Genomic DNA, 16,321 nt, shown 5'->3' on the forward strand with positions numbered 1-16,321 from the left:
CTGCACTCCATCTTCCTCACCCGCTCCATCTCTCTAATATCACCTTACCACCCAGGAACCCATGGGTCCCTGTAGGAGGCATACACACAGACGCACGTGCCCACATACCCCGCTCAAGTGCAGATGCACACATTGCACACACACACACACACACACGCACAAGTATGTGCACACAGTTTTCTACCTTGATTAAACAGCAGTTCTCAGGCTCCCTCTTCTCCAAATATACCTCAAAGATCAAGTCCCCAGCTGGAGAGAACTAAGGAGGGGGAAAAAAGGGGAAAAGTATAGTGAGACAGAAATCAGCTGAATTATGAAGGGGGAAAAAAAAACAATGCAGCTGGATTAATTGGCTTTTGTTCTGAATTCTTGCCCCAGTGTGGCAGGAGTCTAAATGGAGAAAAGCAAAAGAAACATTAGAGCATTTGTGGAAACCAAAGGTCGTGTTCTGAGCTGGAGGCAAACTAAACCCTGTACCATTAATGGGATGCAAAACCTGGGTGGAGGAAGAGAACAAAGTCTGAGACAAAGTCATAAAGGTGGAAGAATATAGGGCACATGGCAAGCATTTCAGTTCAAAATTGAAACGCTCTGTTTAACCTCAGGTTTTCTGTCACTTTAATCATTTTTTGATGACATACCTTAAAATATATATCTATATTGCAGGAGTAAAAAAAAAAAAAAAAAAAAAACATTAAATGCTTGAATGGACCCAGAACAGATGTCACAATACACACAAAAAGATAAATCTTTTCTAAAATGAAATACCTCTGTACAGCAATTTTAGGTCTATAAACTGCAAGGGGTTTGACTTTTTTTTTTTTTTCCTGAAATAGTTACACAAGCCAATCGTTACAAAAAGGGCCGGGCGATATGGACAAAATTAAGTAGTTGGTCAGATATCTTGGACTGAATACCTCAATATTGATATTGTGATGATACTGTAGTGCTTTCATAAAAATTTACAAGCAAAAGATTTCTCATAAACAACTACTAGTAATATTCATATGATAGCCAAGTAGGTAGAGACAAATAACCCATTTGTAAGTTAGGAAAATTGCATCCCTTTACTTTAATGCAGCCTTTAATCACAACATCACAATATCGCTATTATATCAATATATCCAATCATATATACCCATCACAAACTGTAGGTGAACAAAAGGTTTAAAGGTACAGTATAGCAAGCATTAGAAACAATGCCATAACTATGTGACCAGATAGTAATGTGCCATAACTATGTGGTCTCTATATAAACCTTGATCCTAGATATCCATACATAGAACTATTCAAATAAATCAAACAATCAAGACACTGCTCAACTGATTATCACTGTAATCATCAGTTAAGTAGTGACTAATAGGGAGTGAATATGAAATATGGGGAATTACAGTCAAGATGCTCCTTCTCTTACACCTTCTTTTGTGTTTTTCACCTGCAGCTCTGCAGAGTGACGATGGCAGAGAGAGCGCACTATCCTGTACCCACACAGCCCTCACAAACGTACACAGTCTGCACAAAATGTGTGACCACATGCATGTGAAATGAAGAGGAAGAGACTTAAGTGACATTTGAGGCTGACATTCTGGAGGTCAAATTCCCTGTGCCATTGCTCTTTGTCGGTACAAATCACAGCACCTTTCTCCACGTGTTAGAGCAGTAATCTTCACGATATCTAATTTATGAGGGGTTTTATTTCTGGGGGGTTGAGAAACAAAGAAATCAAGAGAGAGACCGTGAAAATGTCAGCTTACGTTTCAAGCGACAGAGCAATACTGAAAGGGATCAAATCTAAATTTCTGGCATTCCCAAAAATAAGCAAATGAGCGGAGACGGAAAGGCGTCTTTTGCCTTTTCTGTGTATGAATTATAGTTTCCTTTTTTCTTCCAATGTCATGTCAATGTGCAGGTGAACTGAGGCCCATTGTTGGCATGAGAAGGGAGAAATATGGTACGGTAAGAGGGAGGAAGTCGCTGCTGACTCCCTTGGCCCTAACATGACATAGAAATTACAGTCATTCAAACCAATGGAGCCGAAGCTATAATTGTGAAAATGCCACGCACAGATATAGGGCCATTTCTGGCTTTTCGCCACGCTTACCCTGCTTCCCTTTCATCGCTGTAAGATGAGGGACGGCCTGGGCAAATTTTACATATGTAGCATGTCGAGCGACAAAGGAGGAAAGCAAAGAAAGATGTTGACAACTTGCACATTTGTTCCAGCTCAGAGTGCCGGAGCAAAGACGAGCAGCAAAGAGCAGGTGTTAAAAGGTTTTACAGCTGATGGAGAGATTTCACAGTGATAAGTGCAACACAGAAGGAAAAAAAATCTGAGGGACAGTAATGTTCTATTAGCAACAGGGAGCTTCATGTCCAAAAAGTGCGAGATGTAAACATATCACCCGAGTCACAGTCTCTGCACTAAAGACCCTGTGAATGCAACCTGAGTGCCACTTCTCACTTAAAAGGCATGGCATGGCCTTGCACCTCATTATATCGCTGATGCACTTGCTCCCTATAAACCCCACCATTCTATCCACGCTCAGGATGCAAAGCTCCTTTTCTCTCTGCGCATTAGAAGGAAAACAGCTGTCACCTACAGGGCCCGCTCCGTCTGAAATGAGCTTCCTGCAAATGTCAGAAAGTCGGACGCTTGTCTCAGTATTAGGCGTGCAACGGATCACGAACCTCACAGTTCAGAGAGTATCACGGTTTTTGAGTCACGGATCAGATCATTTTTCGGATCAACAACAACATAAAAAGATATAAAGACAAATAGAATTTGCATTCACTTTAGGAAATTTAGGAACATTTACCCATTAACTTTGTGTTTGGCATTATCAGTGGATTTGACTGGGATTTGGTTATACCTTTAGCTCAGGTGTATGTTACCATTTTACTACTCCATAACGTTGTTGCTCTAGTATTATGCTATTATTCTACTGGAATTAGTCTACTCTTGCTGTCTAACTGTATTGTTAATGCTTTTTGCCACAATGTGTTTTCAAATTGTACGTATTATTTTGTTGTTCTAGGATGCCGAATAACATCTTGCAAAGTCCGCTGGGACTGCCGATGAAAAGGGACCGCTGATGAAAACTACCCTTTTTGGCTAAATCAGGTATATTTACATTTGTTTGAATGTTGATTAATGTACACTGTCCCTTCTCAAATAAACAATAAAAATAAAAATAACAAAAAATGTTGCTCCCCATGCTCATGTTATGGCAAAAAAGCAGGCACCCATTTTTTTCTGGTGTGTACTATCATGCCACTAATGGTGACAAACTACATTAATTTAATTTAATTTCATTTAATTTATCTAATCTTCTTTAACTTATTCGCTTATTTATTCATTTTGCTGTTTACACTATAGATGAGGTACATAGGAGAACGGACCAAAGGCAGATCAAAGACAAAAATGTCGGCCACTTCATGCAACGCCCATGTCAACTTAACTGCACCAAACTGTAGCCTGAACCTTTATTATTTCTAATCTACGCTGAAACTTCATGGAAAACTACGAGGTGGGTGTTTCTTTTCCTCGTCCTCGTGTTTGACACCTGACCCTCCTGCCTTAGAGGGACAAAATCAGACTTGGGACCCTTTGAGCTGCAGTGTGAATGCAGTCTGTATCTACTTTCCTTTCTCCTTGTCTACGCCTTTCTGTTCTGTCGTTCAATTACTTCAGCTGCCATTGTGTACATTGTGCTTTCTTATCCACACACAAACAGGCGTGAAGACATGCTCAGGCACACACATACAGTGGCAGCCGTTGCTGAAGTCCTCTTTCATGCATTTGTGCTGCATTTATCCTTGATTAACAAAGCAAGGAATTCTTTCTTAATTTTGAAACAGCAAAACCCAGTGAATATGCTGTAAAACAAAATTCTGGTATTTTTCAGCCAACTAGTTAATTTGTTCTGACGGCTGAAAAGAGCAAATCTTGACTTTTCCAAACAATGCCTCATGGGGATGGAGCCCAAGTGCAGTAGCAGCAGCAGCAGCAGCTCTACAAGCATTCAGTAAAAACTAGTACTTCTATAATGGGTACATCTGCACACAGACACACACACACAAACAACAACAACGAGGTCGGACCCTCTTGAGGTAGCGTCATTCCTCATTGATCAGCTGGAGGGACACGGCCGGCTGCATGAATAAAGCTCCATCACCTCAACTGCATCCAAGCTGGATATGTTGTCACCCAAAGTACAGTGAGGCATTTGTTAAAGTTTCTCACTGTACTTGCCTCACTGTACTTTGGGTGACAACATATCCAGCTTGGATGCAGTTGAGGTGATGGAGCTTGTATCCATGCAGCCGGCCGTGTCCCTCCAGCTGATCAATAAGGAATGACGCTACCTCAAGAGGGTCCGACTCGTTTTTCCTCCGGTATAATGCCATCGTTTTCAAAATTCTTCTCAGGGTACGCATGCTTATATGGATGTCATCCACGGAGCCCAATAACTGTAAAATCTCCCCATGTCTCAAGCCAAGCATGAAATATGACCTAATGGCATCATGTAAAGCAGCCATGATTTACAGATGGCCAGTAGACAGTAAACAAAAACACGTTTCACGAAATACTAAAGACACATACACCCACAATTCTCTGGCCGCATTCTTTGAGTGTGTGATGTAATTGTTCAATCTCTTGTTTTTGTTTTGCCCTGTTTTATTATTTCTTGTCCTTTGTTTCTCTAAAGCACCAACAGATTTGCAACAAACCTGTTAGTTAAAAGTGCTTTCAAAATAAATCTGACTTCACTTCAAGCCAATAAATGAACCACAGCTAGAAATGTCTAGGGTGTGTGTGTGTGTGTGTGTGCATGTGCGCGGGCGTCTGTGTTCCCAAAACTGCCTACCCAGACAGCAACTTGCTTAATTTTGCAGTTTGCTTGAAGTCGCAAGTTTCTCGGAAACCTCTGAGGAGTAATTCTGACATTCCAGAGTCTGTCTCAGAGCAAATCACTAAGGTTTTTAGCCAAAATATTCCATCTAGGAGGAGAAAATGTGCACTGCCGAGTGGCTTGAGATTTGGCTTTAGCAAATGGGCTGACAGATGACAAATTCACATTTGATCACAATCCTCATGACTGGGACTCATTAAGCAGATACAGGTATGTAATACAGACATTAGACATAATGCAGATGCATGTTGAAGATAGTTAAAGAATTGCCTTATGTGCTGTTTTAATCTCATTAGCAACTTGTCACCTTTATCAAATATCAAATCATCCTTTAAATGAACCCACCCATTGCTCAATAGAGAAATCTTTTTCCATCTTTATTCATATTGTTCCAAAACATGGTCATTACTGAACTCATTATGCAATAAAAACCCCGGTGAAGGCATATTGCAGCTGTATACTTAGTTAAAAGTAAATTTATTCTTTTTTTTTTTTTTTTTTTTTTTTTTTTTTGCCTGACTCAATACTTCCACATCTTTTCATTTCAATCGTAAACTTTCCAGCTTACTAAAGCCTGTAAATTCTGGTCTGCAACCAAGATTTTGTCCCAATTTTCATCTGCAAGAGATTTATAATAGCACTTGCTTTCCAGTGAGTAACCCTCTTGCCCCACAGTGGCAGATATGTTCTGAAAGCATACAGACGAGAGAGAGGTGAGGAAGGAAGGAGTGGGCATAAAACAACTCATTTCAGATTTCAACAACGGCACAGGCGTATGATTAATTTGCTTTTTTTTTTCCGAGGTTATCTCAACCAAATGTTTCTCTCAGCTGAAGCATCCAGGCATAAAGTAGTTGCCATAAAGGTTAACAGGAACAAAGCCCTTTTTTCTCACCTGCTTGCTCCCGCCTCCTCCTCCTTCCCCAATCCACCCCTTTCTTCCCCTTCTCTCCCTCATTTTAACCAGAAAAACAGCAAAATGGTTCAAATGAATCCCCGACCGGAGAGACCCTGATGCATGCAAGCACATACAACACACACATACACACACACACATACACACAAATACAAACAAACCACCGTGGCTGCTTGCAGATCAGGGCGTGCAGGCTGACTTACTGTGGCGTCCTTCTTGTCGTTCCAGCGTGTGATGAAGCTGTTCTCCCTCTCCATCTGCTGCACTTGGTCCTCATTGACCTGTTGGGAGACGTCACCCAAAAACACACACATGCATAGAAGCACACACGCACACAAACACACATCATTCCTGTCAATTGAAGCGCACCTCAAGAGACTGCGTGATAAAGCAAATCGCTATAGGACATTGTGAAAAACATGAGGTTGCTACAGTGTATAGAACTGGTAGTATCACAAAAATCATCCCGGATAACAATGTCAAGTTGTCACTTAAATAAAACACATGACTATCTAGATGAAACCGGGGGAAAGGTGTCACTCCGAAAGTGCAGAATTGGGTCGCTCGACTCACACTTCTGAAACTCATTTCGAAGTGAGAAGTTTGCTGTGATTGTTTGACGCAGCTCAGCACCGACTGAATAAATGGGCCCCGCCACTCTTTTCTTTAAAAAGCTTTGGGTGGGAAAATGACATTTTTTATTCCAACATTTTTTTCCCTATCATTTTCAGAGAACAATTTGCTTTGTTAGAGTTATACGAATGGCAGAGAAGATTGGAGGGGGGAAAAAAACCTCATACGCGCACGCTCGTCGTGTGTGTGTTTAGGCCTGATAAAGGCCCCAGTCGACGGCATCCGGCACAGAACTGGCGCTTTAATTAGTGAAACGTCTCACTCGTTTTATGTCACAGTGTGTGTATTCACTGCTATTGGGCTCATGATTGGTTGAGCTTAATGGCTATTTGTCATGCGAATGATGGCGTCCCAAACCGATTTGGAGTGAATGCTCCTCCTTTAACGTCAGAACAAGAGGAATCCAGGCGTTCCACTGGGAATTAGCATTCGCTCAGTGCTGCATATCCCATAAGCCAGACAGCTCTCCAAGGGTAACACTGATCCCACACCCCCCTGCCCATCCGTTCATCAGCAAAGTCAAGCCTATTGTGTCGATTTGGCAACGGCAGTTTGGCTCCCCAGACGATTCAAGTGGCGCTGACTAAATAAAGTCATGGCTGTGGCTTGGTTTAAATATGCAATTACTACATATATTTTTCATCTGTCATTGATCAAGGAGACTGTCATTCGTAAACAAGGGAAATCCTGCTTTCCAGCAGTTACAGAGCAGGGAGAGTGAGTGTACTACCTGCTAACACAGGTAAGCCTGGAAAACAAAAAAACACAATTCTGACAGAAAGCTAGTTATGCAGAGTTATACAGCAATGGAATTTAATAAATCATATGAACAAAAAATTATATACAAAAAATAATCTAAAAAATCTAAATAAATTGCACTTTTTCTACACTGATCAAGTATGAAGCAAACTCTGAGGCAAACGTGTGTGGGCTACATATTAACTTTTAGGTATATCAAGTATGTCTTCTTGCATATATTGAGCATAGTATTAGTTGAAGCATGACACAAAAAACTGTTTTCTCTGGCCTCTGAGTGTTTTCTTTTTTTTCTCACCTGGCCCTTAGTGATTTCATGTTATCTCTACTGTGGTCTGCTGTTACAATGTTATTCATTTTTACTTTATTGTGCAGCATTTTGGTCAACTCCGGATGTTTTTAAATGCGCTTTAGAAGTAAACTTGACTTAACTCGATAAAGTCCGGCGCAGCTCGCGCTCAAAGCTTACGTCAGCTGATTCCCTTCTATGCATTCAATTGGCAAAGCTCAAACAGGGATCCTCATTTAAGTTGCTTTAGCCTGTCTACCCCCGCTGCTTCCTCTGCAATTCCTTTTCCGATCCACCTCCACACCAGCTCCCCCTTTACATGCTGTGTCTGACTTAATCAATGTCATTGCTGATGTCATTGATGCCTGCTCTGTTCTGTACCCCTATGGAGGGGGGTGTGGGGGTGTGTCGGGGGGGTGTGGGGGTCTTTGCCGCTGCTCTCACTGCCTTAAGCCTTCCATTTAGGCACATGAAAGGGCGTGTAAGTGTGCTCTCACCGCCCACAGGCTTCCTATATATGCTTATGGGAGGGCAAGGGGGCTCCGAGATCAGAGCCATGCCGCCAAATCTAATTTACTGCAGATGACAGTAAAGTTTTCTCTGACTAAAGTGATCCTGACTGAAATGTTCAAATTCTATCAACAATAACCGAAGCTGCACACAACTGGTCTCTATAGGTCTCGCAGGCAGAAACACGTGTGCAGCAGAATGTTAATCATCATGCTTATGCTGTGGATTTCGTCGACCTATATTCATGTCAGCAGCGTTTTAACCATCTTGACCAGAAATATCACTGGTATCTTTTTATGCCCAAAGCCAGCATGTAGACAATATTGATTAAAGGTTAGGCTATTTGTACTACTTTTACATTTCATTTTAAGTACTGCCATTATTTGTTTTCATAATTAACCAGGTAAACTGCTCTCAGTAATGGTGTTATATGTTAACACAAAGTTCTGGTTCTGTAGTGGGCTTGTGACTGCTTAAAGTGTTGAGTGAAAGGACGAAAATATCAGAAATCAATGATGTGCTGAATATACGGTCATTTTTTTTTTGTTCGTTTGTTTGTTTTTTAATTATTATTTATTCATTTATTTTTGCAGACTTATGGTGTCAGCTGGCTTAGGCTTATTCCACAAATCTGCAGTATCCTGGTTGTGACCCGGGGACTTTGCTGTGTATTATCCCTCTCTCTATCTCATTAGCTGTTTCTTTTGACTGTGAACTATCACACACAGGCCAAAAAAAAAGAAAAAAAAAAAAAAAAAACTAACAATAAACAAGAAAAAGTTTTTTACTCACTTTGAACAGTGTAACGTAGTTGTTGATGAGGTCTTGGATCACACTGATTTCCTGTGGCGTTTGGCCCTGAGTCTGGAAGAGACAGGAGGAGAAGACAGCGGCCAGCCGTTGGCTCGGCATCTGGTTGAGGTGGGAGCACTGCTGAATCCTGGAACGCGGAGAGAGGCATTTGTTAACCACGATTTAGAGACCGCAAATATACTGGCACGGACTCAAAAGCTCGTTATGGTATACACATAAACTATATTCACACCAGCACAAACACTTGGCTTACTCGTGCTTGCTCAGTCACTCTCCACCTCTCACATGCACACATGCACAGGAAAAAATCTGATGGCACGAACAGACACACACAAACACAGTGAAACACACTATATTGCACATGCATTCGGTTGCACATGCATACACACCCATTGCACTGGTTGAAACGCTAGGCCTCCGTCCAAATTCTGCAAAAGGTCCAATTAAGTCTTCTCCAAACAATCTACATCATTACCATAATGGAGCTTAATCACAACTATCCACTGCAGCTTTCTGAGGGATGCATGTGCGATGTAGGCATGAGCGAAGGAGACATCAAGACAGTAGAGTGTTTGTGTCCTAATAGAACTAGAGCCGGTAGAATTAACAGGATTGTGCGGACTAACTGCACAGCAAGATCCAAGCCGTAAGCTCGCTTTGTGTACGGCTCCATAGCTAGCCTGTTATGTTGCACGCATAGTGGAATGTGCTGAATGTGTGTTTGTGTGTGTGTGCGTATGAATGCATGTCTGCAGCACCAAGTTTTATCATTTCATTCCATAACACCATATCAGAACATCCATTTTAAGGAGAAATGTCACTGGATGTTCCTTTTTTTGGTTAGATATGTACCATATAATCCACTTTGGCAATTCCATGATGTCTCCAATGCTGCGGCTGAAGTTGAACAACGTTAACAAAATCAGCCACCAGCATCTCTGTTGCTGGAAATATTAAACTGTGCGGGCAGTAAAGTTTTATTTTTAAAGCATATCACTCCCTAAATCATCGCTCCCTGGCAAGTGGCCAGTGGTACAAGCAGAATAATCCACTCTCAGGGGTGTGTTTAGTGAGTTATGATTATGATGCACTCTGTGGACATGTCATGCATTAAAATCCCTTTAATGCACACCTGGTTGTGGATTATCCCTTACATATAACATTTGTTTCAGAAATCAAATTACCGTATGTAGGCACTGTATTTTACTTCCCGTTAGAATGTGAGGAATGGCTGTCACAAGGGAAATTGTTAAACCAAAGGTTCAGTGCTGGGAATGTTTCCATTTGCTCAGTCAGGTCAGCTGGTCAGACTTTAATTTCATCTGGTAGCTCATTAGTACAATATCTATGATACTGACAGCTCATAATGAGCAATAACACAATGACAAAAAAAAAAAAAAAAAACACACACAAAAAAAAAAAACCCCACAAAAATAAATAATTTACTTCCTGAGAACCAATTGGAAATGTGTGATTTTCGACGTTGTTAATTAGCAATTACTGCACTTATTGCGCTCATGATGAGATCTTCATGACTGATTTTCTGTTAACATAGCTGGAAAATGTAAAAAAAAAAAAAAAAAAACAGGGCAAATTCATGAGGCTGGTAAATGTCTCCATTCCTTCATCTTACTGATACATTAATCAGACTTGATAAGGGGTTGTCAACTACCTGCTCTGCCAGCACATGGACTGGGTGTCACCGGCTCTTGCTGCGGACACTGACTGTGTGTTTGTCGTAATTGTGTGCTTGTAAAAATGAGCCACTCATCTACCTTACTTGGAAATTGCCAGGAAATGGTGCAAATGGTCCACAACGAGACTGATCAATCATTACCATTCATTATCCTATGGAAACTGTTGCTTCAACGGCAAAAGAAACAGCCTCCTACTGTGGGTTTGTAATTTGAAGAAGGCCTAGCTCCAACCATGGTGCTCCACGCAACTCTGATTTGACAGAAAAATCTCAGCAGAGAGGCAAGTGGGCAAATAACGGAGTAGAGATGCAAAAATTACAAGCTTATTGTTGGGTGAAATAAATAAAAAAATAAAAAATGGAGTATTTTTTGGACATTGACGCATCCACTCCATTGACTGACTAATCCAACATCTTACTGGCCAAACCTACTGTCTAACCCTGCTATGTTATATGTGTGGGGAGGCTAAAAGGGAGGTTAAAAATAAGGATAAGGGTTAGACATGGAGGTGTGAGAGAAGAAATTCATTTGTGTGTATGTGCGTGTGTGTGTGTGTGTATACCTGTACAGATGTTGCAGCAAGGCTTTGAGGGTTGACCTGTTTATCTTTGGCAAACTCTGGATGAATGTGGAGTACTTCTCCACTCTCCGCCTCTCATCCTTCTCATCTACAAATAACAGCGTACATTAGACACATGCATATGTACACATACACAGGAACAAGAAACAAGAAAACACACTCTCATCCTCTCTTCAAACCATTCAAAGCACGTCTTTTTTTAGATCACTGATAAAGCGTATCGCAATTGTATTTTTGTTATCTTGCCACAACGTAAGCTACACCGACTGTTACATATTTTGTTGTCTTCGCTTCACACCGTCAAAGAATCAATACAGCATATATATGTAGTGATTTTCCTGTTTGCTGCAGTGCTGCACTGGATATGTATACGCCGATTTATCCAACTTTTGCATTGATATTAGTAAATAAAAAATCCTGGCGATGAAACCATTTAGCTGCACTGAAAAACAACTTTTCCACACACATCTTAGGCATCTAAGCCTCACTGGAGCTTTTACACAAGGCAGCATTTTTGCCTCACACACCCAGGGCCGACACCCAGTAGGGATAGAGCTCTTTGGTCAGCAGGGCGTCCTCAGCATGGGACAAGAAGTTCTTCAGGGTATCTGTGACGTCCTCTAGCTGGTGCTCTTTCTCCCGCAGCTTGACATTCCGGGCGTCCCGGTTGAACTCCTCAAGAAGCAGGGCCACGCGGTCAGGGTCCCCTGGCCGCTGGTAGACCCCCTCCTGACACAAACCTGGGTGAAGGGATACAGGGAGGGAAGGAGGGATGTATGCCAAAAACAATATACTGTATCATGCGGTTGAAAGACATTTAGTAAAATACTGTATCTGCTTGTGTCTGTCCACATAAACAAGGGTGAACACGCTAAGAAGCATTTGAAATCTGAATAGTTTGATCCACTCAGACTTTGAAAACATCCTGGATGCCTTTTTGGTGTGTTCACATTTGGATTTTTATGTACTAAGACACAATCGGACAGCAATATGATTACCCAAGATGCATTCTGTATTCAAAGTGTAAACATGGCCTAAATGTGCATTGCATGGCGAATGCAAATCCATGAAAAGTCTGGATTGTGGCATCTAGAGCCTGCTGTGTATGGACATTTCTATATACGGTAATTTAGAGGTGGAATAAATAAGCTGGTGCTGTTGATGCTGCAATAATCAAAATTGCTGACAGTCGATCTGAGGGAGGACTGTCGAGACTCAGCTGACAAAAAAAATGAGAAATAAGCATTTAATTTTATGGTTGAATCTACATGGCTCTCACTGATGAATTATGTATTTGTTCCACATTTTTTTGTCACTAGAGTCTACATGTCGACGAGCCCCCTGATCTGATTGGCTACTTGTGCAATGTGTAGGCAAGTGTACGTGGTGATTTCTCTTGTTGATCTGAAATGATTTTACCATTGATATTATGATTGGTATTATTACATATTATATTTCATTTTATAATTATTGTACTTTATTTCATTTTATTCTATCTTAACTTTTAGATTTTGGCTTTGTACAGCGCTTTGGTCAGCTATAGCCATTTTTAACTGTGCTTTATAAATAAATTTGATCTGACTCGACATGGTCCTTATTTTTGCAGTTTCAATTGTTGTAGCCTTAACATTGCATATTACTACACAGTATCAGCCTGTGGTGTCTTTACCTGAATCCACCGTTATAGTCTAGTCTAGTACAGTAAAGCACAAGCCATAGTAAAAGCCCCCCATCCTTTGATATACAGTACCATGCATTACTTCAGCACCACCCAATTTGTCACTTGATTATTTGTGAAATAGACAAATAATCAGACAAACAGAGCAATGGTTCAGTAGTGGTGCAGCAGCTGGGCATTAAAATTGATTTCTATGACTGCTGCATTTGTATGAATACAGTGAAGAAAGACAAGAAATGCTGTAGAGAATAATGTCACAGCGTTACATGAGACAACATTTGAAGCTGTGAAATTCTCAGCACAGAGAGGCACACTGGATGACTCAGCTCCTCTAGGGGGGGAATCATAATAATAGTTATGCAGTACTTTATCTTTCTTAAATGTCACTCACCATACTGAGTGACAAAAGCAATGCAACTGTCCAGTACAATAGGGACGCCATTTTTGCTCAGCTGCTGGTTGCCGAGCGCCCTGCCATCTGTGCCAGCAGCCAGCGAGATCGCAGAGTGCCACAGTGCAAAGTCCACTTTGTTGAAGCCATGGATGTAAACTGTTCTGTGAGACCGAAGAAAAGATTTGTCATTGTTACGGATAAATGCCAAAGGCCCAAGGCTGTTCACGACGTTAGAAAATGCAACGCTAAGTCATTCAACAAACACCCAACAAGATTAAACAGCTTCAAAAGGGCTTCTAAGAAACACATCTAAAAAGAAGCAGCAGTGTTTCCCCACAAGATTTTTTTTTTTTAAAAAGACAAATGAAAAGCAATTAGGGGAGTGAGTGCAACTTCTTATTGTGTTACTCGGAAAAAGGAGGAAAAAACTGTTGCCTTTTCTGTGAGGACTTAGATGTGAAACATGTTTTCTCACCTCTTGTGTATAACTGAAGCACATTGTTCTAGCAATTCTAGGCTAATTATATAAGTTGGTTACTACAGGTGAAGTACAGACTGACTAACAAGTCTCCCTCACAGAGGCAGAGCTAGAGCTTAAAGAAACCACAGTGTTGCATAATTCATAGTGGCACTGTATCACAAATAAGTTGCCAATTAATGCACCTTTGTTCAAAGACTGACATACCTTCCACCTTCCACCATCAGCAGGACTTGAATCTTGTCGTCACCCTCGGTATGTGTCGAGACAGCTAGGGAAAAGGTTGACAGGCTGTGGGAAATGTACTCAACAGAGATGCGTGCAACAGCAAGAGCAGTGTGATGTGCACTGATGCAGAGTAATATGCTAGGAAAAGTTCATATTCGGTGTTTGAAGTTGCTAACTCGCAATCAAAGGTGTGCGAGCTCAAAAGCTTTCCTGAAGCCATGCACAGAGAAACTTGATGCCGTCATTATCTGCCACTGAAAAGCCTCAGTGCTCTTAAGTACTAATTTACTTTTAGAGCACATCATGGCGAACAATATATGCTGCACAATATGTCTAGACATATCAGACTGGTCTTTTCAAATGTTGCAGACACGCAGTGCCAAGTAAAGAGCGGTAACACTACAGGTGAAGACTGCCAAATGCATTCCAATGGAGCTGACAGTGTTTCCTTGTTGTGGTGGGCAAAATGAATTCAGTATTAGTGTCTTTGATTTGATGGCGGGAGGTTAGAGCAGTGAGCATAAACACTGCTCTCAGTGGCCATCGAGCCTTAAGAAAAGATGGTCTGCATGCTGCTGAATGAGATCACAGTTTTTATACTTCAAACCATACAAAAAGTACACATTTAGAGCTTTTGTAGCGCCATCTTCCTCATCCATTTATCCATTCTTCTCTAATATCAAAGACATGACAAATAAGCTCTCATGTGAGTTGAGATCATGACAACAAATGTAAACAAGCATGTAGATGCCCTGTTGGTCCTACTGGTGGCGCTAGATGGAAGGTCACCAAAATTTTGAGGTTTCATTTCATCCAGGCCGCTGGTTCTCATGTGGGTTTGCGGTAATTCTGAGTAAACCACAGGCATGTGGGATGAAAAATAAAAAAGTGGGAGTGTGGTACTCCAGTGCAGGTGGGACAACCTCTGACTTAGGTGGTACAGCTCATGAGCAGCTGCTGTTAGTTTTTCTCTCACTCTGTAGCCGACGAATGGTGCAGCAGATGAGGTTCATTATATCAGTGGTAAAGCTGACCTAAAATTAGGCACACTAATATATATATGTCAATTTGTGAGTGTTGTATAGGCCTATTGTGTGTTTGAGAGCAGTGATGGGGTTTTTCCAGCAGAAATGTAGCTAAGGATAATGGCATGATCATTTCTAAAATTCTAAAAAGCCTTTTGGAATGACTCAGCTGCTGAGTCACTCTAGATTTTCATTGTGATCGTTACTGAGCGACTGTTACAAGAATAGCCTGGGGAAATCTGCTGATTCCTATTTTAGTGGCACACACTTTTTTTCTAAAATAACCACATCACCATGTATCATGGAGGTCCAGTGAGTGACGATGGTATGTACAAATGTAAAATGTAACCAGATAATAACCACACAGTAAACAAGTGTTCAGATAAAGCAGATGTGTAAATGTAGGTTACTGTGGAACATCTTGTCCTCTGGTTTCTAGACTTTACGAGCGGTGTGACTTGAGTCTAAGTTTGGACTTTTACATGTTCCAGACCCCAAAAAGACTTGAATTAAGCACAGACCCCTCATTTGAAGTGATATTGCCCCAGGGACCCGGTAATGAAAAGATACTTTGGCTTGTATTAACTATTAAATTGTTTAAAGCATAATAAAGTAATCACTCATACATTTTTTGTACATTAATTGTAAATTAATTGAACTATACCTCATCTTGTAGAGGACCCTCTGGGGGTTCCTGGACCCCACTTTGAAAACCATCAATCGAGTTAAATAGCCATCAGGTTAATTTTGCAGGGCATATATTATTACAAGCCACAACTACTGCTAACAGTTCCCTCAAATTCTGCACAAGTGAAGTTTTATTTTTTACTTTTTTATTTTTAATGCAATAAGGTACACTGCGTCTAGCATTTCCTGCCCCACTTCCAATTCTTCAGAGCTTTCTCACCTGGACACAGTTAAAGTTTATTTCTGCTAAGCAACACATGGACACAATTTCACACATAAACCTGCCGTCCAGCCCTCTGGAGATCATGACAATTACATTCCTTAAAGAAGTTTTAGAAACTGTAGGACCCAGCTTGCTCTCCATTGTCAACAGCTCTCCGCTTCATTGTTGTTTCCCTGGATATTTTAAGACTGCTTGTGCTCGGCCTCTTCTTAAAGGGGTGACAGTAGCCCCAGTTTGAGCCTCTCTCTCACCCTATTTTGTCACGGCAGTCGGATGGGAGCCGCGTGGCATTTTCTGCCATTCCATTCTTTTTACGCTCCTGGGCTATTTTTGCTGGATTCGCTTGAATCTGTGCAGTGTGGAAATGCACTACTTTGCCTTGTGGCTCCATGTATAGCTACACAATAAAGAATCAGAAAATCAATAATTTTATAATCTCTATTTATTGTACCAAAATATCAGTTTCACAGCTCAAACCAATGAATGAATGATGAAAGGCTG

The 16,321-nt window shown here is 41.1% G+C and overlaps 1 protein-coding gene across 4 annotated transcripts in view; it reads right to left on the bottom strand.

The window, feature by feature from the left end:
- Positions 1-16,321, bottom strand: part of arap2 (ArfGAP with RhoGAP domain, ankyrin repeat and PH domain 2) — a 161,286-nt gene that overhangs the window by 36,045 nt on the left and 108,920 nt on the right. For all 4 annotated transcript variants that reach the window (XM_030076542.1, XM_030076539.1, XM_030076540.1 and 1 more), the window contains 7 exons: positions 13,865-13,928; positions 13,177-13,340; positions 11,635-11,847; positions 11,090-11,195; positions 8,810-8,957; positions 6,033-6,110; positions 185-259 (listed from right to left, as the gene is read on the bottom strand). In XM_030076542.1, the coding sequence (XP_029932402.1) occupies positions 185-259; positions 6,033-6,110; positions 8,810-8,957; positions 11,090-11,195; positions 11,635-11,847; positions 13,177-13,340; positions 13,865-13,928 (848 nt within the window). The remainder of the gene's footprint in view (positions 1-184; positions 260-6,032; positions 6,111-8,809; positions 8,958-11,089; positions 11,196-11,634; positions 11,848-13,176; positions 13,341-13,864; positions 13,929-16,321) is intronic.

Source organism: Myripristis murdjan, chromosome 18 (assembly GCF_902150065.1).
Source record: "Myripristis murdjan chromosome 18, fMyrMur1.1, whole genome shotgun sequence".
NCBI lineage: Eukaryota > Metazoa > Chordata > Actinopteri > Holocentriformes > Holocentridae > Myripristis > Myripristis murdjan.